General features: G+C 48.4%; 8 protein-coding genes and 2 non-coding genes across 10 annotated transcripts; 3 read left to right on the top strand and 7 right to left on the bottom strand.

Moving 5' to 3' along the window:
• Positions 1-3: 3 nt before the first annotated feature.
• Positions 4-931, top strand: LOC120839045 (histone H1-III-like). The gene has a single exon (XM_040209251.3). It carries the CDS (start codon positions 254-256, stop codon positions 872-874), a length of 621 nt encoding a protein of 206 aa, XP_040065185.1. The 5' UTR covers positions 4-253; the 3' UTR covers positions 875-931.
• Positions 932-3,046: 2,115 nt separating this feature from the next.
• On the bottom strand, positions 3,047-3,165 carry LOC120848512. Its single transcript, XR_005717708.1, has one exon. It is a non-coding gene; the product is annotated as a 5S ribosomal RNA (ribosomal RNA).
• A 205-nt stretch (positions 3,166-3,370) lies between these two features.
• Positions 3,371-3,821, bottom strand: LOC120847698 (histone H4). The gene has a single exon (XM_040219562.2). The coding sequence runs from the start codon at positions 3,737-3,739 to the stop codon at positions 3,428-3,430; it is 312 nt and encodes a 103-aa protein (XP_040075496.2). The 5' UTR covers positions 3,740-3,821; the 3' UTR covers positions 3,371-3,427.
• Positions 3,822-5,996: 2,175 nt separating this feature from the next.
• LOC120837246 (histone H2B) lies at positions 5,997-6,501 on the bottom strand. The gene has a single exon (XM_040206491.2). It carries the CDS (start codon positions 6,427-6,429, stop codon positions 6,055-6,057), a length of 375 nt encoding a protein of 124 aa, XP_040062425.1. The 5' UTR covers positions 6,430-6,501; the 3' UTR covers positions 5,997-6,054.
• Positions 6,502-7,959: 1,458 nt separating this feature from the next.
• Positions 7,960-10,176, bottom strand: LOC120837235. Its single transcript, XM_040206476.2, has one exon. It carries the CDS (start codon positions 10,016-10,018, stop codon positions 8,102-8,104), a length of 1,917 nt encoding a protein of 638 aa, XP_040062410.1. The 5' UTR covers positions 10,019-10,176; the 3' UTR covers positions 7,960-8,101.
• A 4,243-nt stretch (positions 10,177-14,419) lies between these two features.
• LOC115321501 (histone H2A-like) lies at positions 14,420-15,152 on the top strand. Its single transcript, XM_040206490.3, has one exon. It carries the CDS (start codon positions 14,514-14,516, stop codon positions 14,886-14,888), a length of 375 nt encoding a protein of 124 aa, XP_040062424.1. The 5' UTR covers positions 14,420-14,513; the 3' UTR covers positions 14,889-15,152.
• A 560-nt stretch (positions 15,153-15,712) lies between these two features.
• LOC120837247 (histone H3) lies at positions 15,713-16,358 on the bottom strand. The gene has a single exon (XM_040206492.3). It carries the CDS (start codon positions 16,263-16,265, stop codon positions 15,717-15,719), a length of 549 nt encoding a protein of 182 aa, XP_040062426.2. The 5' UTR covers positions 16,266-16,358; the 3' UTR covers positions 15,713-15,716.
• A 76-nt stretch (positions 16,359-16,434) lies between these two features.
• On the top strand, positions 16,435-17,482 carry LOC120837242 (histone H1-III-like). The gene has a single exon (XM_040206484.2). It carries the CDS (start codon positions 16,805-16,807, stop codon positions 17,423-17,425), a length of 621 nt encoding a protein of 206 aa, XP_040062418.2. The 5' UTR covers positions 16,435-16,804; the 3' UTR covers positions 17,426-17,482.
• Positions 17,483-24,537: 7,055 nt separating this feature from the next.
• Positions 24,538-24,656, bottom strand: LOC120837271. Its single transcript, XR_005714835.1, has one exon. It is a non-coding gene; the product is annotated as a 5S ribosomal RNA (ribosomal RNA).
• A 207-nt stretch (positions 24,657-24,863) lies between these two features.
• On the bottom strand, positions 24,864-25,291 carry LOC120837253 (histone H4). Its single transcript, XM_040206497.2, has one exon. It carries the CDS (start codon positions 25,228-25,230, stop codon positions 24,919-24,921), a length of 312 nt encoding a protein of 103 aa, XP_040062431.2. The 5' UTR covers positions 25,231-25,291; the 3' UTR covers positions 24,864-24,918.
• Positions 25,292-27,241: the final 1,950 nt, after the last annotated feature.

The following is a 27,241-nucleotide window of genomic DNA, read 5'->3' as shown; positions in this document are numbered from 1 at the left end:
TTGGCTCCGTAAAATAATTTTTCTCGATCGAAGTAACTCAGACTTGTGAGGATAATGTGGAACCTATATTAGAGCACAGAATCGAGCAAAAATTAGACTCCAAACTTTGTTATTTTAGAAACGGCATGGTTACAAACATTCGTCACCTTCGAAGGGCTTCTCCCGGAGGTTCGCGCTCGCCTCTCTCGGCCAATGAGCGCTTGTTCTAGACGGTTTTTTTTCAGTCTCTCTCTGCTTACGATTAGAGTGGGTCATGTCCGAAGAAGTGTCCGCTCCTGCTGGGGTCGCGGCCCCCGCTGCCCTCAAGAGCCCCAAAAAGGCTTCCACGAAAGTGTCCAAGGGAAAGGCAAAGGCCGTGCCAACGCATCCCAAGGTGTCCGCAATGGTGACAGCATCCATCAGTGCGCTTAAGGAACGTGGTGGTTCATCTCTACAAGCCATCAAGAAATACATGTCTGCCAACTACAAGGTGGACGTCGAGAAGCTGTCTCCTTTCATCCGCAAGTATCTCAAGTCTGCCGTGGCTGCGGGAGCATTGGTGCAGACCAAGGGCAAGGGAGCTACCGGATCGTTCAAGCTGTCAGCCAAGTCCGACAAGCCCTCACCTGCTGCTAGGAAGCCCAAAAAGGAGGCCGGTGCTGCAAAGAAGCGCCCAGCCTCGGCAACTGCCGGTGCGGCCAGGAAGAAGAAGCCCGGGACTGCCAAGAAGTCGCCCGCAAAGAGGGCCAAGTCGGCCAAGCCCAAGTCGGCCAAGCCGAAAAAGCCAAAGGCAGAGAAGAAGGCTGCAGCACCCAAGAGCCCCAAGAAACCCAAGGCAGCAAAAAAGACCCCTGCCAAGAAGCCGGCTGCAAAGAAGGCTTCCTCCAAGAAATAGGTCTTCTCCTGGATATCCAGAGCGAAAAACAAAACGGCCCTCATCAGGGCCATAATTCGTTTGCATATCGGGGGATATGCACTTGCGTGGCATGCAGCTCCCGTGTCTCTCGCCACCTCTCTGTTCCAGCCTCGGTAAGCTGATTCCTGCTCTTTTTCAATGTGCACGAGGCATACTTGGTGTTATATTATTGTTTGTTCCCCTGTTAGCAGCATTTTATCTTTGTGTGTGGTACTCGTGAAGTCGTGGAGGCCCGCTTCACGCTCGAGCCGCGATTCGATCGCCTAAGATCAGGCGAAAATAAAAACAAAAAAAAAAACTACTCGCTTTAGAACAGTCTTTTTTTCTGTCCTCTTAGCGCACACCTTTTTTTTCGCGGCACACGAAATTAAGAATCTGTATCTACGTTTATTACTACCTCTTTTAAACTTAAATCGACCAGCCGCCCTGACCGCTTGAAAACTAGTTTTGGCTTCCAAGTAAGAGGTTAGATCGAAATATGAAGAAAAATAACTCCGTTTAAATTCAAATAATTTTTACACCTATTAGAGAAGTTCATTAGCTTTCGGAAAATATATACTTCGCTATGCGTAACAATATTTTTCGTTGCGTTAGAGAGTGAAACAGGTCAAGCTGTAGAGTCCGGCGCGCGCTCGAGCCGCGATTCGATCGTCCAAGATCAGGCAAAAATTAAAGATAAAAAGAACTACTCGCTTCAGAAGAGTCTCTTTTTCTGTGCTCTTAGCGCACACGTTTTTTTAGCGGCACACAAAATTAAGAATCTGCATCTGCGTTTATTATTACCTTTTTAAACTCAAATCGACCATCCACCCAGAGCGCCCGAAAACTTGTTTTGCCTTCCAAGTAAGTGGTTAGATCAAAATATGAAGAAGAATAACTCCGTTTAAATTCAAATAATTTTGACACCTATTAGAGAAGTTCATTAGCTTTCGGAAAATATATACTTCGCTATGCGTAAAAATATTTTTCGTTGCGTTAGAGAGTGAAACAGGTCAAGCTGTAGAGTCCGGCGCGCGCTCGAGCCGCGATTTGATCGTCCAAGATCAGGCAAAAATTAAAGATAAAAAGAACTACTCGCTTCAGAAGAGTCTCTTTTTCTGTGCTCTTAGCGCACACGTTTTTTTAGCGGCACACAAAATTAAGAATCTGCATCTGCGTTTATTATTACCTTTTTAAACTCAAATCGACCATCCACCCAGAGCGCCCGAAAACTTGTTTTGCCTTCCAAGTAAGTGGTTAGATCAAAATATGAAGAAGAATAACTCCGTTTAAATTCAAATAATTTTGACACCTATTAAAGAAGTTCATTAGCTTTCGGAAAATATATACTTCGCTATGCGTAAAAATATTTTTCGTTGCGTTAGAGAGTGAAACAGGTCAAGCTGTAGAGTCCGGCGCGCGCTCGAGCCGCGATTTGATCGTCCAAGATCAGGCAAAAATTAAAGATAAAAAGAACTACTCGCTTCAGAAGAGTCTCTTTTTTTGTGCTCCGAGCGCACACGTTTTTTTAGCGGCACACAAAATTAAGAATCTGCATCTGCGTTTATTATTACCTTTTTAAACTCAAATCGACCATCCACCCAGAGCGCCCGAAAACTTGTTTTGCCTTCCAAGTAAGTGGTTAGATCGAAATATGAAGAAGAATAACTCCGTTTAAATTCAAATAATTTTGACACCTATTAGAGAAGTTCATTAGCTTTCGGAAAATATATACTTCGCTATGCGTAAAAATATTTTTCGTTGCGTTAGAGAGTGAAACAGGTCAAGCTGTAGAGTCCGGCGCGCGCTCGAGCCGCGATTCGATCGTCCAAGATCAGGCAAAAATTAAAGATAAAAAGAACTACTCGCTTCAGAAGAGTCTCTTTTTCTGTGCTCTTAGCGCACACGTTTTTTTAGCGGCACACAAAATTAAGAATCTGCATCTGCGTTTATTATTACCTTTTTAAACTCAAATCGACCATCCACCCAGAGCGCCCGAAAACTTGTTTTGCCTTCCAAGTAAGTGGTTAGATCAAAATATGAAGAAGAATAACTCCGTTTAAATTCAAATAATTTTTACACCTATTAGAGAAGTTCATTAGCTTTCAGAAAATATAAGAACTGGTACAAAAGGACACAACCCTCCAAGAGAGCAGAAAAAAAAAAGAAAAATGCCATCAGCACTCCGTGTTCCCAGGTGGTCACCCTCCCAAGTACTGACGGAGCCCGATGCTGCTTAGCTTCGGTGATCGGACGAGAACCGGCGTATTCAGCATGGTATGGCCGATGGCAGGTACTAGGGCAACGAATGTTCGACTGCTGCCTGAGAAGATTGGTACACTCGGCTGTGGCGCACAAAATGGTAGAGACCCGCGGCAAAACAACACTCATGACAAAAGAGGAATCACTCACCCAAAGCAGTGCTTGTTTTCAGGATTACAGAGAGACACGGGAGGGAGGCGTTGGAATGAAAACCCGTTTCCAAGATAGATCGGTACTGGTTTGGCCCTGAAAAGGGCCGTTTTCGATGTGTGTCCGACGGCGAGACGGCTGTTAACCACCGAAACCATAGAGGGTACGGCCTTGCCTCTTGAGGGCGTACACCACATCCATGGCCGTCACGGTCTTCCTCTTGGCGTGCTCGGTGTAGGTGACGGCATCGCGAATGACGTTCTCCAGGAAGACCTTGAGGACGCCGCGGGTCTCTTCATAGATGAGGCCGGAAATGCGCTTGACACCACCGCGGCGGGCTAGGCGACGGATTGCAGGCTTGGTGATCCCCTGGATGTTATCGCGAAGAACCTTGCGATGGCGCTTGGCACCACCCTTGCCCAGGCCCTTGCCGCCCTTGCCTCTTCCAGACATGTTTGCTGCAAAAACAGGGACGGAAAACACGACCGCACCGTTCGCCTACTTCAACAAAGACTGGCGGCAATGCTCTACGGGTCCGACCAAGTGAACCCACGACGCCCTCCTCCTCTCCCGCCGACGAATGGGAGCAGTCCTGCAGCTTCGTATTGTGGCCGACAGGTGGCTGCGCACTGGAAGCAAGCGTGTGTTGATGAAATGCATGGCTTTAGCAAAGGCATTCATACACCTCGCCCATTTTGAGTCTTCATAGTTGTATGTGCAAAACATTGTTTTTTCTAGGTTCCAGGAGATATATATTTTAGCGGGATTAAGATTCGTTTTCGCTAAGTCAATGGGAGAAACATGTCAACTCAGGAGTGCCGAGCTTCGCACCGATGCAGCTAGTCAAGGGCCCGTTTTCACATGCGAATAAAAAAGAGTTTTATAAACGTTCGAGCAATCTATTCATCGGAACTTGTACAAGACACACTCTTCTCACGGCACACAAAAATTAAAGTTTCTTATCACTGGCGTTTTTAAGCGCGCAGTGCAATTCACCGCCATGGTGAGCCGGGTCGACAGCAAGTTGGGTCACCCAAGAACACAGTTTGATCAAAATATTGACTTATATAAAAGGGTCCGGTTTTAAGTGCTCATTACACGGGACGAAAAGTCTTTTTGGCTGGCAGAAAATTTGATACTGAAAAACTTTTTACCAAGCCTTCGGTCTGTTAAGAAGCAAAACCTGCCACCCGAAAGCGGCCAGTTCGTGCCGCTGCCGCGAATCGCGCAAATGAAGTAAAGTAATAAAACAATTTCGTCTAAATTCAAATGCTTTTTACACCTACCGAAGAATTTCATTAGCTTTCAGAAAATATACACTTCGGTAAGCGTAAAGATATTTTTCGTTGCGTTAGAGAGCGAAACAGGCGAAGCCGTAGGGCCGGCTTCGCGCTCGGGCCGGAATTCGATCGTCCAAGATCAGGCAAAAATTAAAAATAAAAAAAAACTACTCGCTTTAGAAGAGTCTCTTTTTCTGTGCTCTTAGCGCACACCTTTTTTAGCGGCACACGAAATTAAGAATCTGTAGCTACGTTTTTTATTACCTTTTTTAAGCTTAAATCGACCAGCCGCTCTTAGCGCCCGAAAACTAGTTTCGGCTTCCAAGTAAGCGGTTAGATCGAAATATGAAGAAGAATAACTCCGTTTCAATTCAAATGCTTTTTACACCTATTGAAGAAGTTTATTAGCTTTCGGAAAATATATACTTCGATATGCGTAAAAATATTTTTCGTTGCGTTAGAGAGTGAAACAGGTGAAGTTGTAGAGTCCGGCGCGCGCTCGAGCCGCGATTCGATCGTCTAGGATCAGGCAAAAATTAGAAATAAAAAGAACTACTCGCTTTAGAAAAGTCTCTTTTTCTGTGCTTTTAGCGCACACTTTTCTCTAGCGGCACACAAAATTAAGAGTCTTTATCTAGCTTTTTTTAAACTTAAATCGACCAGCCACCCAGAGCGCCCGAAAACTAGATTTGGCTTCCAAGTAAGTGGTTAGATCAATATATGAACAAAAATAACTCTGTTTAAAATCAAACGCTTCCTACACCTATTGGAGAAGTTCATTAGCTTTCGGAAAATATATATTTCGATATGCGTAAAAATATTTTTCGTTGCGTTAGAGAGGGAAACATGTGAAGCTGTAGAGTCCGGCGCGCGCTCGTGCCGCGATTCGATCGTCTAAGATCAGGCAAAAATAAAAATAAAAGTACTCGCCTTAAAAGAGTTTCTCTTTTTTGTGCTGTTAGTACACACTTTTCTTTCGCGGCACACGAGATTAAAAGCCTGTATCTACGTTTATCATTGCATTTTTTAAACTTAAAATAAGAACACTCGAATTTAAAAGCAAGTTATTTGATACAACCGTGGCTCTAAAAAGAAAAACGCTGCAACTCGAAAACACAACACTTTGGAGTATGGGCTCCCAACGGCTAAAAACCACGCGAATATATCCTTTACATACGCGAGCGATGTGCAATATTTAGGAAGGTCACTCGTGCCCTCAAAAGCAATGAAATACAATGTTTTTTTTTTCACCGAAACAAAATAAACGACATCCGACTGTGGCTACAAGAAGCCAAGTTCGACTGCACAACAAGAAAAAAGACATACTCTTTGCAAACATGCGCGATGCAGAAGCACTGGGTACTCACATATTTCTTGAAAAGAGAGACACGGGAGTTGGAAGTCATCGAGAGACGGCCGTTTTGCAGGGATGAGTATGGCCCTCAAAAGGGCCGTTTGTACATACAGCAGGGAGATAGCTCCTGGGTGTTACTTGGAACTGGTGTACTTGGTGACAGCCTTGGTGCCCTCGGACACCGCATGCTTTGCCAGTTCACCCGGCAGCAGGAGCCTCACAGCTGTCTGGATCTCCCGACTCGTGATGGTCGAGCGCTTGTTGTAGTGAGCCAGCCGAGACGACTCTGCTGCGATGCGCTCGAAGATGTCGTTCACGAAGCTGTTCATGATCGACATGGCCTTGCTGGACACTCCGGTGTCGGGATGGACCTGTTTGAGCACCTTGTAGATGTAGATGCTGAAGCTCTCCTTCCTCTTGCGCCTCTTCTTCTTCTTGTCGGTGGCACGCACATTTTTCTGTGCCTTGCCCGCCTTCTTCACTGCTTTTCCGCTCGGTTGGGGGGGCATCCTCGCGCGACTTGTCTTCGGGAGAAGATCGACGTTGTTACTCGCAAAAAGATGGCGAAACAACAACTGGGGCAACCTGAAATTTTAGAGAGAGAGAGAGAGAGAGAAGTCTTGCAAAAGAGGAAAAACCATCGTTGGAGTTACAGCCATGGGCCGAACGGTCATCGTTGGATTGGGGGGAAGGGAAGGGGATAAAAGCTGATAGAAGAAAAAATTGTGAAAAAAAAAGAGAGAGGGAGGTTGTTCGCCAAAGCCGACAAGCGGGGCGCGAGGAGCCACAGAAAGTGGCTGGCAGAAAAGGGGGCGGAGCCGAGGAAGGAAGGAGATCCTTTAAATGTCCAAGTGTCTTGTCCAGAAGCCTGTAGCACATCTTCACAGAGTCCAGGGTGAACGAATCGGGTTCGGCACGCGGTGTCCGAATTTCCAAGCACTGTCACCAGTCACACCAACACCAAGTTTCCCAGTATTCCGAGCCAAAGTGCAATGGGTCGGCGAGCATCTCTCTGCTGCATGTATACACAACACGGCGTTGCGAAAGGATTGGGGGGAACATTAATAGATTCCGTTCCCTCAACAGGGGCGGTCGAGCCTATTGTATGCATAAGGGACATTCTTTGCCTGTGTTTGGCTGAGTGACCCACGCGATTTAACGCGTGGTTCACCAAACGCAAAGGTAGAAATTACTTGTATGGCATTTTCTGAAAATGCCTGACCCTTGGCTTGCCTAGGGTTTACTAGCTTCCGAATCTATCATTCGAAAACTTTTCACTGCTGGGCGAGGTTAGTTCCTGCCCATTAAAAGGAAAAAAAAAAGAATTCCGAATTTATTATTCGAAACTCTGACTCAGTAAGGTTATTCCTTGCCTGCGAGAGAAGAATCAACATAAATAAGAAAAATGGCACGGCGCCAGAGCGGGACAGCGCGCGGGGAGATTGTTTTGCCAAAGCAAAAGGGGCCCCGCGCGAGGGGCAGACCTGGCGAGAATAAAGAATAGAAAAACAAGGCGCCGGAGGGAAGCTATCAGTTAGGATTTGCACAAGAGCAGTCCCTGCTGCGAGGCAGGAAAGAAGAGATCAAAAATAAAGCTAAAAGCAGACAAAGAACGCGAGAGAGAGGCTGTCAATCAAGTCGTGCGCGAAGGACGCACCCGACAAGAAGCGAAGCCAGAGAAAGAAAAGATAGCCAATACAGTCTAAAAGTGTTAAGTGGTTCAGGGGGCCCTCGCAAAGGGTGGGCCTGCGCGCGCGTTCTAAGTGGAAGGCAGTTAAGTAAACAGAAAGAAAAGAGAAGCTGAGTCTAAAGAGGAGGCTACAAGAAAGGAGAGAGAAAAAATAACAGCCGGGGGTGCAGCGCGAGGGAGAACCAAGGCGAATAAAGTAAAGAGAAGAAAAACGCGAGAGAGGAGCTGTCAATCAGCTCGGCAGCAAGGAGGAGAGATTACGGGAGAGGAGGACGCGACGCCCTGCAGGCCCTGCCTGGATAGCGATCGCGTCCCCCTCCGCCACGCGACCGGCGGAGAAACCGAGTTTCCCCGAAGGAGGGAAAGGAGGAGCGTTTTCGGCGGGCGGGCAGCAGCGCCAGGCCAGGCCTTCCTAGTGGGGTGAGCTTTCCCCGAAGCTCTGCGGCTGTCGTCTGCTACAGATCCTTTGTCTCTTGCGCGACCGTTGCAGCCTAGATCTCGCCGGCCAGCCCCGTCTCGACGAGGAATCCTGCGAGCGCTGTTAGGGCACTTTGCGCCGCCTTACCTTGCGGTCTGATTAGAGTTTCAAAGCTGTTCGTGCTACATCCAAGAGTGATGTAGCGACGAAACAATCGCTCACGTTCCTCGCCGAAGTCCGGGCACTCGCGGAGGAGATGATCGGCGTCCGCGACGGCCGCCGCGCATCTCGGGCAGCTTCGGTCGCCGTCGGCTCGCCACCTCGCTCTGTAGTCGGGGGTGAAGGCGCTGCTCGTGCGCAGCCTGTGGATCACCGCCGCTTCGCCTCGCCGCATGTTCCTCGGGGGCCTCGGGGGCAGGGGCCCGTGCTCGAGCTCGGGGTGGCGGGCGGCCACCACTCTTCTGACCAGCAGGCGTGCATCGGAGAAGGCCGGGACCTCGGAGATCGGGTATGCAGGATCCTCCTGCGCTTCGGCGGCAAGGCGATCTGCTCTTTCATTACCTGCTATTCCACAGTGTGCAGGAACCCATTGGAAGGCCAGCGTCCATCCCCGGCGCTGCAGCTCGATGGCTTTTTGGGTCACCACCTTGGCCAGTGCTGGGGCCCTGTCCAGGTTCTTCAGGAGTCCGAGAGCAGCCTTGGAGTCACAGAGTATCACCAGGCGGTCTGGCTGCCCCTCGGTGTCCACGATGGACAGTGCCAGGATCAGCGCCGCCAGCTCAGCTGTCGTGGAGGTCGCCTGGAAAGAGAGCCTCTCGGCGGCCGTGCGGCCGGTGTCCTCCGACACGGCCGCGGCGCTGGCCGAGTGGCTCGCCGGATTTACAGACCCGTCCGTGAACGTCTTCGCCCAGCCCAGGAAGTGCTCGTGGATATGATGCTCCGCGTGCTGCCTCGCCGTCGTCTCAGCCATGTGCCTCTTTGGTGCATCGAGACCTGCGTTCAGTTCGACTCGCAGCGGGGGCTCCTCGCTCGGTGGTGGTGGTGTAGGGTTGTTCCCCGGGCCGCCCGCGATCCGAAAAAGTTCCCTCGCGTGCGCGGCGAGTTGGGACCGTGTGCGTTGTAAAATACGCTCGGGCAGCCCGGTTGTGCCCCTCGACTCACCGATCCGGATGAGGTGCCGCATCGCTCGTTCGGCCGCTGCGAGTCTTACCGTGGTGACGCCTGCATCGTTCAGTGTGTGGCGCGAGGAGGCCGTGCGGGGGACTCCGAGGCAGACGCGAAGTGCAGTGCGTTGCATCCGTTCGAGCAGTTCCCACTGGTTCTCTGTGAGTGTTAGTAGCGGCAGTGCGTACAGTGCGCGAGAAAGAATCAATCCCTTGTAGAGGGTCAACAGCATACCCTGTGAGGTTCCGCGGCGAGTACCTGCAAGCATTTGGATTATACGCGCGTGGCGTCGGCACTTACGGATTACCTCTGCAACCGCAGGAGCCCATGTGGCTTTCCTGTCCAGTTGCACCCCCAGGTAAGCTGCTTGCTTCTTGATTGGAATTTCTGTGCCGCCTGCTTTGATTGACATTGAGAAGCGATATGTGTAGTGGGGGGCATTGCACAGAACGACGGACTTGCTCGGGGAGAGGGACAGGCCGAGCAGGGAAAGATAGTGCTCAATGTTGGTGACCCCTCTCTGCAAAGCTTTCCGCACGGCCCCTCGGTGCCATCCCCGAGCAGTTGCCCAAAGTGCAATGTCGTCTGCGTAAACCGCTATTTGGAGGCGCTTGACTCCCTTTTGGCCAATGTTTATGATTTGCGGGAGGGCCGACATAGCCACATTAAATAGCAAGGGGGAAAGCACGCCCCCCTGGGGGACGCCACACCTGATCTTCCTGGGAGTGCTGAGTCCCTTGGCTGCTCGTACCTGCGCCTCTCTGCCGCTGAGATATGCCCTCACGTAACGGAGCGGTCGGCCCTCGATTCCTGACAGCCTGAGCATGTCCAGAATTGCTGAGTGTTTGACGGCGTCGAATGCTTTAGACACATCGAGAAGGACGACTCCCGTCGTCCATCTCTTTGCCTTGCTTTCCTCGAGCGTGGTCACCAGATCCGCGATGGCGTCTGCGGTGCAGTGATGCCGTCGGAATCCACACGTGCTTTCCGGGTATCCGCCCACCTACTCGAGATGGTATTCGAGTCGGCTTTTCACCATTCGTTCGAGTAGTTTCCCCATGCACGACGTGAGCGCGATGGGTCGGAACGAGCTGGGATCTTTTCTGGGCTTACCCGGCTTGGGGATCGGGACGACGACTGCCGAACGCCATTCGGAAGGGATGTTGGCGTCTCGCCACGCTCGATTGAACAATTCTAGCAGCGCTGGGTAGCTCGCTTTGTCGAGGTTTCTCAGCGCTGCAGCGGTGACGCCGTCTGCTCCGGCGGCCGACTTTTTACGTGGGAGCGATGCCAGGGCGCGTTCCAACTCGTGTAGCTGGAAGTCTCCGAGCCCCTCTGTCATCTGGGGCTTCGCGTGCCACTTCCAGTCTCGCCATCCGGGCGGTGCATCTCGGGCGGCAGGCGCGGGTGGGGGGGAGAGCAGTGCGTCCGCTAGAAGTTCTCGGACGTCTGCATCGGAAACGTTAAGCGCGAGTGCCATACCTGCAATAGGATCTCGCGGTCCCGGTCGGTTGCAGAGGGTCTTGGCCATTTTCCACGCCTTGGTGGCCCCGCGGGGGCCGTCGAAGGACTCACACTTCTGCTTCCACTGCTCCCTGGCGAGCCTCTTACCGTGTCGCTTGAAGAGTGCATCCTGGCGTCGGTAGCGGAGTGTGTCCTCGTGACGGCCCGTCCGCAGGGCCACCCTCTGTGCCTGGCGTCTTTGTGCTCGGAGTTGGAGCCAGCGAAAGTCAGGATTAGGACGCTCAACGGGGATACTCACTGACGTGGTGGCCTCTTTGAGTGCGGCGCCGATGGCCTGGCTGTCAAGGGGCCAGCCCATCGCCTCGTACTGGCGGAGGAAGGCACGATACCTGTCCCAGTGGACCACCTTGCACGTTCGATTGGGTGGCCGTGGGGCAGGTCCCGATGTTATGGGAACGTGGTCGCTCCCCCAGCTGTCTTGCTCGAGCACCGTGGTCAGTGGGAATCGCGCCGAGCAGAACGTTAAATCGAGTACGCTCCGCTCGACGCCTCGTCCGATGAATGTGGGCTGCCCTGTTCCGCTGTACTCCAAGTCGGTTTGGGCGAGGGCCTCCTGCAAACGCTTGCCGCGCGCGGTCGTTTTCCTGTCCCCCCACAGCTCGTTGTGCGAGTTAAAGTCTCCGCCGAGAATGATTATGCCCTGCTCTCGCGCGTGAATTTGTTTTACAACCTCTCCACCCCACGCCGCGTTGGGGTGAACGTAGCAAGAAAAGATAGAAAATGTCTGGTTATTTTTCTTTACCCGAATACCTACAAGTTCCGAAGTGTCCGAGCAGTAATCGGCGCTCTCGATCCGGCAGTGGGTCGCGTCTTTGTGGACGAGCACGGCCGCCCAGGGTTGTTTTTCCCGGCCGGGGCAGCAGTAGGTGGTGTAGCTGGGAATGGTTAGTTTGCTCACGTCCATTTTTGGCTCCTGCAGCAGCACCACCTCGTACGGCCTTGCCAAGAGTTCTGCCCTCAGGTGGGTGAGGCGGTTGCCGAGCCCGTTCGCGTTCCACTGGAGGATCGAGGGACAACCTTTCACAGCATTAGGCTTACTTGTTTTCTTAGGGCCTGTAGGAATTCTCAGTTCCTTGCCGCGAACGTTGCATCCCCGCGGTGATGCTGTGTAGTAAGGTCCCCTCCGGGATCATGGCTGTAGCCTGCCGATTCTTGAGGAAAAGCGGGATTAGTGTTTGGAGCAGATCCTCCAGGGTGTGGATCATGTCGCGCATTTCCTGCGCGGTGGGGGGCGTGTCCGTCTCGTCCCGCCGAGGGGAATCCCCGGCGCTGTCTCCTGGGGAGGCTGCGGGGAAGGGGGGTGAGGGGGGCACCTGTTCTTGCTGGGGGAGAGGCCTTTCCCTCTCGCCACCGGGTCGGTCGTCCGCGCGGGGAGAGGAGGATCCTCGCAGGTGCCGTGCGTCAGCTGGGCGCCGGTCATTGACCCCTCGCTGCTGCTGTTGGCTGTCTGGACGGTAGGACCTGCGATAGACCTCCTTCCGCCGCTGCGGCTTACCGACTTCGGGGATTTTGGCGCTGGGTTCCGTGTTAGTGGAGGCCTCTCTTGTCTTGACTTGCGGGGGCTGTGGGGCGACTGGGGGGATTAGTTCGCGAGTCGCACTCACCGCGTTTGGCCGACTGCGCGCTTCCAGCGTTGGGAAAGTGTCTCCCCAGACTGAGCTCGCTGGGAGCACGCTGGTCTGCCACGCGGGAGTCTGGCTGGCTCCGCTGTGCATCCAGGGGGGCGGGGTGGCGGTCTGCTCCTGCGCGCGCTGCGTGCTGCGCTCGCTTGCCTTTTTCTTGTGGAGTTCGGCGGCGACACGTTTGGCCTCCTTCCAGCTGCAGCCGGTGTCGCGGACCGCCTCGGCCTCGCGCTTGTGTTGTTGGTACACGCTGCATCCCTTGTCGAATGCAGCGTGTCTGCACTTGCAGTTGGGGCAAATGGGGGTGAGTTTTGTCGCGCACTTACCCCGAGGGTGCCTGCCCCTGCATGTAGGGCAGGCAGTGGGCAGCGTGCACGCGGACTGCACGTGGCCGAAGCGTCCGCATCCCCAGCACTGCGTTGGCCGGACGTGTCGTGCCTCCACGACAAACTCGATGTCGTAGATCAGGACCGTGGCTGGTAGGGGTCCGCCGAAGAAGAGCTCCGCGTACCGCCCTCCGCTGAACCGTCTGATGTGGTCCACGGGTACCTCGCTTTCGAGGCCTCGGGTCAGCTGTTCTGTTGCGTCATTGGGGCAAAGTCCGCGGATTACGCCGATACTCACCGCTCTGGCCGGCGCGAGGGTGGCATGGAGAGGGAGGCTCGCCAGCTTGTCGGTGCCTAGGAGGCGGTGGGTCATTGCCGCGCTCGTTGTCTCGACCGCCATCACGTTTCGCCTGAGATTGAAACGTGTGGCGGCCGCCTTGCCGCCCGTGACTTGTCGAAGGCCCTGCGCCAAGGAGACTCTGTTCTCCAGGGTTAGCTTACCTGTTCCCGTTGGGCGGAGCAGGACTGTGGACCCCTTTGCGGGGAGTTCGTCTAAGGAGGGAATTGGTTGGTTAGCCTTGCCTGTGTTTTTCTTACGTGAGGCCCCGGATGTTGGGGGGCTTGTCACTGTGGGGGGGGTTGTCGCTCGGGGAGGGGTTGCTGCACCGTCCTTCCTTTTTTGGTGCAGTTCCTCGATGAGGGTGTTGCAGTCCTTGCTGCCTGCTTCCAGAAGTGCTGCAAACTGGTTGGAGGTGTTTACAGTCACCTGGAGTTGGTCGTCGTCCTCCTCGGAGGTGTTGTCAGGTGTGGAGTCACTGGGGCTCGATGTTGTGTCCCCGCTTGCTTCAGAGGGGCTGTCGCTGTTCTCGCAGCCGTGGAACAGCTCCACGACTTCGTCCGGGAGCCGATCTGCATTTGGGTGTACTAAACCGGCACTTTTCAGTACACCTAGGATGGCGTCCGGTCGGGGGACGCCATCCTTCGGGGGCTCGTCGCGCTCCACGTGGGCGCCGTCCTCGTGGCTCTCGGGTGCCACGCGGAGGCTAGCCTCCGCGCGGGATCCGGTCCCCACGAGGTTTTCCGCGTTGTCCACGTGGCTCGCGCCGGCTGGCGGTAACGAATGGTTACCGTCTGTGTTTGGTTTGGGCTTCATGGCCCTGCTCCGCAGCAGGTACCCCGAGGGGTCCTCTGTCTCCTTTGAGTGGTCCGTGGTCAGTTGGTCCGGGGGCATGCCTGCGTCGGTGCCCTCCCGAGGGAGGGCGGGGGGAAACTACAAACTGTTTAAATAAAGGTCCCTCCGCCTCTTTAAGGCAGAAGGATCTTTAACACTAACTAGCTCTACTCTATCTTAATTCTTCTTCACATTACGAAGTTAGGGTTAAAGCTAAGACTAAATTCAAAATGGCGCTTAAATTGGAGCTAACAAATCACACGTCTACTTTATTTGCCAACTCTTCTCACCTCCTGACCTCACCTCCTGAAATTTTCGTTTTCTTTGCTCTTTTTATAGGTTTTCACAGCATTCTGAAAAATGTGCTCCGATTGGCCAGCATTCTAGAGCGCGGGAAACAGTGCGCTGTGATTGGAGTACGCCCAAAATAAAGCTTCGAGATTGGTTGCTGCGCGAACCAATGAGCAAGCAGTTGAAACTACAATTTTTTGGGAGAGGGTTTTGGGAGAGGAGTGCTATGAAGCAGAGGCAGTGCAAGGCGAAAACGCGCTCTTGCAGCGCCCCCCAATCGGAGAGGACTGGCACTTCCTTTGATTTTCTGCTTCTCGATGCGCTGACTCCCTCACTCACTCAGTGTTCGTTGGTTTGTTCGGTTGTCCACTTCTCACCTCCACCAAGATGTCTGGGCGCGGAAAAGGAGGCAAGGCAAAGGGCAAGAGCAAGACCCGTTCCAGCCGCGCGGGGCTCCAGTTTCCCGTGGGAAGGATCCACCGACTACTGCGAAAGGGCAACTACGCGGAGCGAGTAGGTGCCGGTGCCCCCGTCTACTTGGCGGCCGTACTCGAGTACCTGGCTGCCGAAGTGCTCGAGCTGGCAGGAAACGCGGCCAGGGACAACAAGAAAACTAGGATCATCCCTCGACACCTGCAGCTGGCCATTCGCAACGACGAAGAGCTCAACAAGCTGCTGTCCGGAGTTACCATCGCGCAAGGAGGTGTCCTGCCCAACATCCAGGCCGTCCTCCTTCCCAAGAAGACCGAGAAGAAGGCCTAAACCATCCCGCGGCATCCGCTACAGAAAAACGGTCCTTTTCAGGACCACTCATGACTTGAGTACAGGATACTCATTTCCGTGCGCTAGTCTTCCGTGTCTCTAAACGCTCGGGTATGTGCATTTCAATTTCCTTTTTGTGCAATGCCGACAGTGTTTCTCTTTCATCACCTACAGGCCTTGAATGCCACTCTTAGGCATTCTCCCATGCATAATATTTACGCTGCGTTTAATGCCAAATTCTTTCACGTGTGCGAATTGCCCGAACAAGACTTGCTGTCGGGTGCAAAGGCCAGCATTGCTTGTTATTTGAACTCGTAAAACCACCGCTGCACTGCCTCGCTTTGAGAGGATTTGAAGCTGTTTCTACGAGAGTCAACAATCGGAGCAGCATTTCCCCGAAACCGGCAGAGGGCAATAAATGTTGTGGACATCCCTCAAAAACAGATAATTACTCCACGGGTTTTTGTTGGTCGAATCTATAATCGTGATATTCGCTGATTGCTAGAAAATGAACCCTGTAATGTCTCGGGAAAGGTTTTTTTCTTCTTTATTTATTTCATTCAACAACACTTTAGAAAACAAGGAACACATGAAGGAATCGTTGGAAGCAACTGCGAACGGAGCACTTGGCACAATGCAAACTAGTTCAAAATGGGAGAATAAATAGAAAGTACTCACAGCTTTTGAACTGCTGCACTTGGAACAAGTCAGCATCGGAGATTGAGACACGGGAGGACGTCGCTTTACACATGTCCGAAAAGCATGTCTGATGTGGCCCTGAAGAGGGCCGTTTTTGTGGCGTTGCCTGCCGCTTCCGAAGAAGCGACATTAAGCGCGTTCACCGCGGATGCGACGAGCCAGCTGGATGTCCTTAGGCATGATGGTTACCCGCTTGGCGTGGATGGCACAGAGGTTGGTGTCTTCGAAGAGACCGACCAAGTAGGCCTCGCTGGCCTCCTGCAGGGCCATTACAGCCGAGCTCTGGAAGCGGAGGTCCGTCTTGAAATCTTGCGCGATCTCCCGCACTAGCCTCTGGAAGGGCAGCTTGCGGATGAGCAGCTCAGTCGACTTCTGGTAACGACGAATCTCACGCAGCGCGACCGTGCCCGGCCTGTAGCGATGCGGCTTCTTGACTCCACCGGTTGCAGGAGCACTCTTCCGGGCGGCCTTCGTAGCCAGCTGCTTGCGCGGTGCTTTTCCTCCCGTGCTCTTGCGGGCGGTCTGCTTCGTACGGGCCATTCCGAAACGTTGGGACAATAAAACGAGAGAGCTAGCAAACAGCAACACACCTCGACTCCTGACGACCAACTGCCTCAGCGCGAGTGGCGAAACTTCCTTCCCGACAAGGCCTCTCGGCCAATCAGAGAGCTTGTTCATTCTGGATGCTGTTTTGGGCAAGTTTCTTGCGAGGGACAGCGCACGTGGCTCGCTAGGACAATATTTCACGATTGAAGTGATCTAAACTTGTGGGGATAATGTGGAACCAACGTTAGAGCACAGAATCGAGCAAAAATTAGACTCCTAACCTTGTTATTTTAGAAACGGCACGGTTATAAACATTCGTTACCTTCTCCAGTGGGCCGCGCTCGCCTCTCGTCCAATCAGCGCGCTTGTTCATTCTTGGATGCTGTTTTGGGCGACTTTCTTGTGAGGGCCTATGCGCTTGGCTCCGTAAAATAATTTTTCTCGATCGAAGTAACTCAGACTTGTGAGGATAATGTGGAACCTATATTAGAGCACAGAATCGAGCAAAAATTAGACTCCAAACTTTGTTATTTTAGAAACGGCATGGTTACAAACATTCGTCACCTTCGAAGGGCTTCTCCCGGAGGTTCGCGCTCGCCTCTCTCGGCCAATGAGCGCTTGTTCTAGACGGTTTTTTTTCAGTCTCTCTCTGCTTACGATTAGAGTGGGTCATGTCCGAAGAAGTGTCCGCTCCTGCTGGGGTCGCGGCCCCCGCTGCCCTCAAGAGCCCCAAAAAGGCTTCCACGAAAGTGTCCAAGGGAAAGGCAAAGGCCGTGCCAACGCATCCCAAGGTGTCCGCAATGGTGACAGCATCCATCAGTGCGCTTAAGGAACGTGGTGGTTCATCTCTACAAGCCATCAAGAAATACATGTCTGCCAACTACAAGGTGGACGTCGAGAAGCTGTCTCCTTTCATCCGCAAGTATCTCAAGTCTGCCGTGGCTGCGGGAGCATTGGTGCAGACCAAGGGCAAGGGAGCTACCGGATCGTTCAAGCTGTCAGCCAAGTCCGACAAGCCCTCACCTGCTGCTAGGAAGCCCAAAAAGGAGGCCGGTGCTGCAAAGAAGCGCCCAGCCTCGGCAACTGCCGGTGCGGCCAGGAAGAAGAAGCCCGGGACTGCCAAGAAGTCGCCCGCAAAGAGGGCCAAGTCGGCCAAGCCCAAGTCGGCCAAGCCGAAAAAGCCACAGGCAGAGAAGAAGGCTGCAGCACCCAAGAGCCCCAAGAAACCCAAGGCAGCAAAAAAGACCCCTGCCAAGAAGCCGGCTGCAAAGAAGGCTTCCTCCAAGAAATAGGTCTTCTCCTGGATATCCAGAGCGAAAAACAAAACGGCCCTCATCAGGGCCATAATTCGTTTGCATATCGGGGGATATGCACTTGCGTGGCATGCAGCTCCCGTGTCTCTCGCCACCTCTCTGTTCCAGCCTCGGTAAGCTGATTCCTGCTCTTTTTCAATGTGCACGAGGCATACTTGGTGTTATATTATTGTTTGTTCCCCTGTTAGCAGCATTTTATCTTTGTGTGTGGTACTCGTGAAGTCGTGGAGGCCCGCTTCACGCTCGAGCCGCGATTCGATCGCCTAAGATCAGGCGAAAACAAAAAAAAAACTACTCGCTTTAGAACAGTCTTTTTTTCTGTCCTCTTAGCGCACACCTTTTTTTTCGCGGCACACGAAATTAAGAATCTGTATCTACGTTTATTACTACCTCTTTTAAACTTAAATCGACCAGCCGCCCTGACCGCTAGAAAACTAGTTTTGGCTTCCAAGTAAGAGGTTAGATCGAAATATGAAGAAAAATAACTCCGTTTAAATTCAAATAATTTTGACACCTATTAGAGAAGTTCATTAGCTTTCGGAAAATATATACTTCGCTATGCGTAAAAATATTTTTCGTTGCGTTAGAGAGTGAAACAGGTCAAGCTGTAGAGTCCCGCGCGCGCTCGAGCCGCGATTCGATCGTCCAAGATCAGGCAAAAATTAAAGATAAAAAGAACTACTCGCTTCAGAAGAGTCTCTTTTTCTGTGCTCTTAGCGCACACGTTTTTTGAGCGGCACACAAAATTAAGAATCTGCATCTGCGTTTATTATTACCTTTTTAAACTCAAATCGACCATCCACCCAGAGCGCCCGAAAACTTGTTTTGCCTTCCAAGTAAGTGGTTAGATCGAAATATGAAGAAGAATAACTCCGTTTAAATTCAAATAATTTTGACACCTATTAGAGAAGTTCATTAGCTTTCGGAAAATATATACTTCGCTATGCGTAAAAATATTTTTCGTTGCGTTAGAGAGTGAAACAGGTCAAGCTGTAGAGTCCGGCGCGCGCTCGAGCCGCGATTCGATCGTCCAAGATCAGGCAAAAATTAAAGATAAAAAGAACTACTCGCTTCAGAAGAGTCTCTTTTTCTGTGCTCTTAGCGCACACGTTTTTTTAGCGGCACACAAAATTAAGAATCTGCATCTGCGTTTATTATTACCTTTTTAAACTCAAATCGACCATCCACCCAGAGCGCCCGAAAACTTGTTTTGCCTTCCAAGTAAGTGGTTAGATCAAAATATGAAGAAGAATAACTCCGTTTATATTCAAATAATTTTGACACCTATTAGAGAAGTTCATTAGCTTTCGGAAAATATATACTTCGCTATGCGTAAAAATATTTTTCGTTGCGTTAGAGAGTGAAACAGGTCAAGCTGTAGAGTCCGGCGCGCGCTCGAGCCGCGATTCGATCGTCCAAGATCAGGCAAAAATTAAAGATAAAAAGAACTACTCGCTTCAGAAGAGTCTCTTTTTCTGTGCTCTTAGCGCACACGTTTTTTGAGCGGCACACAAAATTAAGAATCTGCATCTGCGTTTATTATTACCTTTTTAAACTCAAATCGACCATCCACCCAGAGCGCCCGAAAACTTGTTTTGCCTTCCAAGTAAGTGGTTAGATCAAAATATGAAGAAGAATAACTCCGTTTAAATTCAAATAATTTTGACACCTATTAGAGAAGTTCATTAGCTTTCGGAAAATATATACTTCGCTATGCGTAAAAATATTTTTCGTTGCGTTAGAGAGTGAAACAGGTCAAGCTGTAGAGTCCGGCGCGCGCTCGAGCCGCGATTCGATCGTCCAAGATCAGGCAAAAATTAAAGATAAAAAGAACTACTCGCTTCAGAAGAGTCTCTTTTTCTGTGCTCTTAGCGCACACGTTTTTTGAGCGGCACACAAAATTAAGAATCTGCATCTGCGTTTATTATTACCTTTTTAAACTCAAATCGACCATCCACCCAGAGCGCCCGAAAACTTGTTTTGCCTTCCAAGTAAGTGGTTAGATCAAAATATGAAGAAGAATAACTCCGTTTAAATTCAAATAATTTTGACACCTATTAGAGAAGTTCATTAGCTTTCGGAAAATATATACTTCGCTATGCGTAACAATATTTTTCGTTGCGTTAGAGAGTGAAACAGGTCAAGCTGTAGAGTCCGGCGCGCGCTCGAGCCGCGATTCGATCGTCCAAGATCAGGCAAAAATTAAAGATAAAAAGAACTACTCGCTTCAGAAGAGTCTCTTTTTCTGTGCTCTTAGCGCACACGTTTTTTGAGCGGCACACAAAATTAAGAATCTGCATCTGCGTTTATTATTACCTTTTTAAACTCAAATCGACCATCCACCCAGAGCGCCCGAAAACTTGTTTTGCCTTCCAAGTAAGTGGTTAGATCAAAATATGAAGAAGAATAACTCCGTTTAAATTCAAATAATTTTGACACCTATTAGAGAAGTTCATTAGCTTTCGGAAAATATATACTTCGCTATGCGTAACAATATTTTTCGTTGCGTTAGAGAGTGAAACAGGTCAAGCTGTAGAGTCCGGCGCGCGCTCGAGCCGCGATTCGATCGTCCAAGATCAGGCAAAAATTAAAGATAAAAAAAACTACTCGCTTCAGAAGAGTCTCTTTTTCTGTGCTCTTAGCGCACACGTTTTTTGAGCGGCACACAAAATTAAGAATCTGCATCTGCGTTTATTATTACCTTTTTAAACTCAAATCTACCATCCACCCAGAGCGCCCGAAAACTTGTTTTGCCTTCCAAGTAAGTGGTTAGATCAAAATATGAAGAAGAATAACTCCGTTTAAATTCAAATAATTTTGACACCTATTAGAGAAGTTCATTAGCTTTCGGAAAATATATACTTCGCTATGCGTAAAAATATTTTTCGTTGCGTTAGAGAGTGAAACAGGTCAAGCTGTAGAGTCCGGCGCGCGCTCGAGCCGCGATTCGATCGTCCAAGATCAGGCAAAAATTAAAGATAAAAAGAACTACTCGCTTCAGAAGAGTCTCTTTTTCTGTGCTCTTAGCGCACACGTTTTTTTAGCGGCACACAAAATTAAGAATCTGCATCTGCGTTTATTATTACCTTTTTAAACTCAAATCGACCATCCACCCAGAGCGCCCGAAAACTTGTTTTGCCTTCCAAGTAAGTGGTTAGATCAAAATATGAAGAAGAATAACTCCGTTTAAATTCAAATAATTTTGACACCTATTAGAGAAGTTCATTAGCTTTCGGAAAATATATACTTCGCTATGCGTAAAAATATTTTTCGTTGCGTTAGAGAGTGAAACAGGTCAAGCTGTAGAGTCCGGCGTGCGCTCGAGCCGCGATTCGATCGTCCAAGATCAGGCAAAAATTAAAGATAAAAAGAACTACTCGCTTCAGAAGAGTCTCTTTTTCTGTGCTCTTAGCGCACACGTTTTTTGAGCGGCACACAAAATTAAGAATCTGCATCTGCGTTTATTATTACCTTTTTAAACTCAAATCGACCATCCACCCAGAGCGCCCGAAAACTTGTTTTGCCTTCCAAGTATCAATCAATCAATCAATCAATCAATCAGCGTTTATTTCAGCTTGAAATACAAACTGAGGGTGGCAAGAAAAAAGCAGTGTCGTCCACTGCTTGACGGGCCTCGCCACCCTTACAAGTCAGCAGTGTAAACGCGGTAAAAAATAATATATATATATAAAATGAACAATACAGACAAAAATGAGAAGTACAGACAAATTATAGAAATTATAGAAAAGCGTTCCTAAGGACAGAAGAAGACATACCATTCAAGTGATCACATAGAGGAGTATTCAAAAACTTAGGCAAGATATATCGCAACATTGTAAAGCCATAGTTCGTTCTACATCTAGGTAAAACAAAGCTGTCTTTTTCCCTGGTTGCATAAGGCGTATTGTGGGGCACAGTAGAAACAATACGTGAAAGAAAATTATCGTTTTTAGCTATACTATTTTTGTAAAAACACGCGAATCTATATTCAAATAAATTATATACAGGCACAATTTTAAACTGCGAGTAAGCCTGCCCGGTTGGGGAATTATATGGAGCTTTTGTAATAGCACGTAGCATTTTCTTTTGCAAGATCAGAAGCTTCTGAATATTGGATGCTGTGGTATTACCCCAGACAAGAAAACAATAGCTTAAATATGAATAAAAGAAAGCGTAATACAAAGTAAGTTTAGTTTTTTCAGGTAGAACGTACTTATTACGCGAGGTTATTCCTACAACCTTAGAAAGGGCAAGACAAACCTCGTTTATGTGGGCGTCCCATGTCATCGTTGCGGTAAAACTTACACCGAGGGATCTAAACGTTTCTACATACTCGATAATGGTGTCACTCAAAACTAAAGGCGGTGGGTGCATTACAAGCTTTCCTTTAGGACGAAATATTACAGCTTTAGTTTTTTCTTTGTTGATTTTCAATGAGTTGACTAATGACCACCGTGATAATAATGCCAATACTCGGTTAGCAGTGCCAGTTAGTTGTTCAACGTCAGAGGAGGAAAAGAAAAGGCTCGTATCATCAGCGTAAATAACGTACTTTGCAAGGGTACTAATATTGGAAATGTCATTTATATATATATTAAACAAGAGTGGTCCAAGGATGCTACCCTGAGGGACACCATTAAAAATTTGAAGGGAATCGGAGCGAGAGTGGTTTATTACAACATATTGTAATCGTGAGCTTAAATATGATTTTATAAGGTTGAGGGCGTGTCCTCGTACGCCGTAATGCTCGAGCTTAGCGATAAGTATTTTATGATTTACAGTATCGAATGCCTTACTAAAGTCAATAAAAATGCCAAGAGTAAGACGTTGTGATTCAAAATTGTTCAAAATATATTCTTTTTGGGCAAGCAAGGCGTGTTCCGTTGATCTATTTTTAGTAAACCCATATTGGCAATCGGATATTACAGAATGCTTTAAGAAGAAATGATTGAGGCGGCGATGAATTATTCGTTCTAACCCTTTAGAAAAAAACGGAAGTATAGATATTGGTCTATAGTTACCGAAGTCGTTCTTATTTCCTTTTTTATAAATTACGGCTACTCTGGCTAGCTGCATAGCTGTTGGAAAGTGTCCCGTCATAAGCGCTACATTATAAATATGTGTTAGACATGGTGTAATTATTTGTAAAACATATTTTACTGGGCGACTTTGTATATTATGAGAGTCGAGGCTATTCGTATCTTTCAGACTTTTGAAAATTGAAAAAACCTCAAGCTCGTCAGTCGGTTCAAAAAATATTGATTCTGTTAACCTATCACTTAGAAAATCAAAAATGCCGGAATTATAGTGACTGTCACCTACAGTCGAAAAAAAGTAATTGAATGATGCAGCGAGATCTGAACCCGATAGCTCAGTTCCATTAACCGTTAAGCTTGTGATCGCTTGGGTATTAGTATGTCCATTCAGGAGCAAATTTAGACGCCTCCATTTTTCCTTAAGATTGCTAGAAGTCTGGCGACCAAAGAAATTATTATAATACATGTTTCTCGCCAATTTAATTTCCCTGTTTAGTCGGTTGCGTAAGGACTTATATTCTGCGAGCACGGTAGGATTTTTGTTTTTAATAAATATTGCAAATAATTTGTATTTCTTTTTAACGAGTCTAATTAAACGTCTAGTCATCCATGGTTTACGCGCACTTTTGCATGGTTTTATTTCTACAGTGGGAAAACATTCATTATATACTGATGTGAAGAGCTCTAGAAACCTGTTAAAAGCATCATCTGCAGCTGGCTCATTATAAATAGGGCTCCAATCCACCAAGGAAATACGGTACTTAAATAGGTCGAGCCTTTCTTGAGATATTAGCTGGCGTCTCAATTTAGCGACATCGTTCGAACAAGTTGCTTTTTCTATACGCAAGAAAACAGGTAAGTGATCGCTAATATCGGCAGCGATGCGACCGGAAAAGAATGCGTTGTCATTATTAGTAATAATTAAGTCTAAAGTGGAAGCAGAAGAAGCTGTAATGCGCGTTGGACTGTTAATGACATTTTGAAAACCTGTTGAATGAAGTGTGAGTAACATTTGCTGTTGCATTGGGCTATTCGTACCCATATCAATATTAAAATCGCCAGCTATGATGGACAAATAATTTTCAGAACTAAATAAAAACGTTTCACGTCCAAATATCTCCCAAAATTCGCCAAAGTGGTTAGATCGAAATATGAAGAAGAATAACTCCGTTTAAATTCAAATAATTTTGACACCTATTAGAGAAGTTCATTAGCTTTCGGAAAATATATACTTCGCTATGCGTAAAAATATTTTTCGTTGCGTTAGAGAGTGAAACAGGTCAAGCTGTAGAGTCCGGCGCGCGCTCGAGCCGCGATTCGATCGTCCAAGATCAGGCAAAAATTAAAGATAAAAAGAACTACTCGCTTCAGAAGAGTCTCTTTTTCTGTGCTCTTAGCGCACACGTTTTTTGAGCGGCACACAAAATTAAGAATCTGCATCTGCGTTTATTATTACCTTTGTTAAACTTAAATCGACCATCCACCCAGAGCGCCCGAAAACTTGTTTTGCCTTCCAAGTAAGTGGTTAGATCGAAATATGAAGAAGAATAACTCCGTTTAAATTCAAATAATTTTGACACCTATTAGAGAAGTTCATTAGCTTTCGGAAAATATATACTTCGCTATGCGTAAAAATATTTTTCGTTGCGTTAGAGAGTGAAACAGGTCAAGCTGTAGAGTCCGGCGCGCGCTCGAGCCGCGATTCGATCGTCCAAGATCAGGCAAAAATTAAATATAAAAAGAACTACTCGCTTCAGAAGAGTCTCTTTTTCTGTGCTCTTAGCGCACACGTTTTTTTAGCGGCACACAAAATTAAGAATCTGCATCTGCGTTTATTATTACCTTTTTAAACTCAAATCGACCATCCACCCAGAGCGCCCGAAAACTTGTTTTGCCTTCCAAGTAAGTGGTTAGATCAAAATATGAAGAAGAATAACTCCGTTTAAATTCAAATAATTTTTACACCTATTAGAGAAGTTCATTAGCTTTCAGAAAATATAAGAACTGGTACAAAAGGACACAACCCTCCAAGAGAGCAGAAAAAAAAAAGAAAAATGCCATCAGCACTCCGTGTTCCCAGGTGGTCACCCTCCCAAGTACTGACGGAGCCCGATGCTGCTTAGCTTCGGTGATCGGACGAGAACCGGCGTATTCAGCATGGTATGGCCGATGGCAGGTACTAGGGCAACGAATGTTCGACTGCTGCCTGAGAAGATTGGTACACTCGGCTGTGGCGCACAAAATGGTAGAGACCCGCGGCAAAACAACACTCATGACAAAAGAGGAATCACTCACCCAAAGCAGTGCTTGTTTTCAGGATTACAGAGAGACACGGGAGGGAGGCGTTGGAATGAAAACCCGTTTCCAAGATAGATCGGTACTGGTTTGGCCCTGAAAAGGGCCGTTTTCGATGTGTGTCCGACGGCGAGACGGCTGTTAACCACCGAAACCATAGAGGGTACGGCCTTGCCTCTTGAGCGCGTACACCACATCCATGGCCGTCACGGTCTTCCTCTTGGCGTGCTCGGTGTAGGTGACGGCATCGCGAATGACGTTCTCCAGGAAGACCTTGAGGACGCCGCGGGTCTCTTCATAGATGAGGCCGGAAATGCGCTTGACACCACCGCGGCGGGCTAGGCGACGGATTGCAGGCTTGGTGATCCCCTGGATGTTATCGCGAAGAACCTTGCGATGGCGCTTGGCACCACCCTTGCCCAGGCCCTTGCCGCCCTTGCCTCTTCCAGACATGTTTGCTGCAAAAACAGGGACGGAAAACACGACCGCACCGTTCGCCTACTTCAACAAAGACTGGCGGCAATGCTCTACGGGTCCGCCCAAGTGAACCCACGACGGCCTCCTCCTCTCCCGCCGACGAATGGGAGCAGTCCTGCAGCTTCGTATTGTGGCCGACAGGTGGCTGCGCACTGGAAGCAAGCGTGTGTTGATGAAATGCATGGCTTTAGCAAAGGCATTCATACACCTCGCCCATTTTGAGTCTTCATAGTTGTATGTGCAAAACATTGTTTTTTCTAGGTTCCAGGAGATATATATTTTAGCGGGATTAAGATTCGTTTTCGCTAAGTCAATGGGAGAAACATGTCAACTCAGGAGTGCCGAGCTTCGCACCGATGCAGCTAGTCAAGGGCCCGTTTTCACATGCGAATAAAAAAGAGTTTTATAAACGTTCGAGCAATCTATTCATCGGAACTTGTACAAGACACACTCTTCTCACGGCACACAAAAATTAAAGTTTCTTATCACTGGCGTTTTTAAGCGCGCAGTGCAATTCACCGCCATGGTGAGCCGGGTCGACAGCAAGTTGGGTCACCCAAGAACATAGTTTGATCAAAATATTGACTTATATAAAAGGGTCCGGTTTTAAGTGCTTATTACACGGGACGAAAAGTCTTTTTGGCTGGCAGAAAATTTGATACTGAAAAACTTTTTACCAAGCCTTCGGTCTGTTAAGAAGCAAAACCTGCCACCCGAAAGCGGCCAGTTCGTGCCGCTGCCGCGAATCGCGCAAATGAAGTAAAGTAATAAAACAATTTCGTCTAAATTCAAATGCTTTTTACACCTACCGAAGAATTTCATTAGCTTTCAGAAAATATACACTTCGGTAAGCGTAAAGATATTTTTCGTTGCGTTAGAGAGCGAAACAGGCGAAGCCGTAGGGCCGGCTTCGCGCTCGGGCCGGAATTCGATCGTCCAAGATCAGGCAAAAATTAAAAATAAAAAAAAAAACTACTCGCTTTAGAAGAGTCTCTTTTTCTGTGCTCTTAGCGCACACTTTTTTTTAGCGGCACACGAAATTAAGAATCTGTAGCTACGTTTTTTATTACCTTTTTTAAGCTTAAATCGACCAGCCGCCCTTAGCGCCCGAAAACTAGTTTCGGCTTCCAAGTAAGCGGTTAGATCGAAATATGAAGAAGAATAACTCCGTTTCAATTCAAATGCTTTTTACACCTATTGAAGAAGTTTATTAGCTTTCAAAAAATATATACTTCGATATGCGTAAAAATATTTTTCGTTGCGTTAGAGAGTGAAACATGTGAAGCTGTAGAGTCCGGCGCGCGCTCGAGCCGCGATTCGATCGTCTAAGATCAGGCAAAAATTAGAAATAAAAAGAACTACTCGCTTTAGAAAAGTCTCTTTTTCTGTGCTTTTAGCGCACACTTTTCTCTAGCGGCACACAAAATTAAGAGTCTTTATCTACCTTTTTTTAAACTTAAATCGACCAGCCACCCAGAGCGCCCGAAAACTAGATTTGGCTTCCAAGTAAGTGGTTAGATCAATATATGAACAAAAATAACTCTGTTTAAAATCAAACGCTTTCTACACCTATTGGAGAAGTTCATTAGCTTTCGGAAAATATATATTTCGATATGCGTAAAAATATTTTTCGTTGCGTTAGAGAGGGAAACATGTGAAGCTGTAGAGTCCGGCGCGCGCTCGTGCCGCGATTCGATCGTCTAAGATCAGGCAAAAATAAAAATAAAAGTACTCGCCTTAAAAGAGTTTCTCTTTTTTGTGCTGTTAGTACACACTTTTCTTTCGCGGCACACGAGATTAAAAGCCTGTATCTACGTTTATCATTGCATTTTTTAAACTTAAAATAAGAACACTCGAATTTAAAAGCAAGTTATTTGATACAACCGTGGCTCTAAAAAGAAAAACGCTGCAACTCGAAAACACAACACTTTGGAGTATGGGCTCCCAACGGCTAAAAACCACGCGAATATATCCTTTACATACGCGA

The sequence above is a fragment of the Ixodes scapularis genome, unplaced genomic scaffold, assembly GCF_016920785.2.
Source record: "Ixodes scapularis isolate PalLabHiFi unplaced genomic scaffold, ASM1692078v2 PGA_scaffold22__2_contigs__length_789307, whole genome shotgun sequence".
NCBI classification, from domain to species: Eukaryota; Metazoa; Arthropoda; class Arachnida; order Ixodida; family Ixodidae; genus Ixodes; species Ixodes scapularis.
Note: the sequence above shows the minus strand (reverse complement) of the source record. Positions and strands in the feature narration are given on the sequence as shown.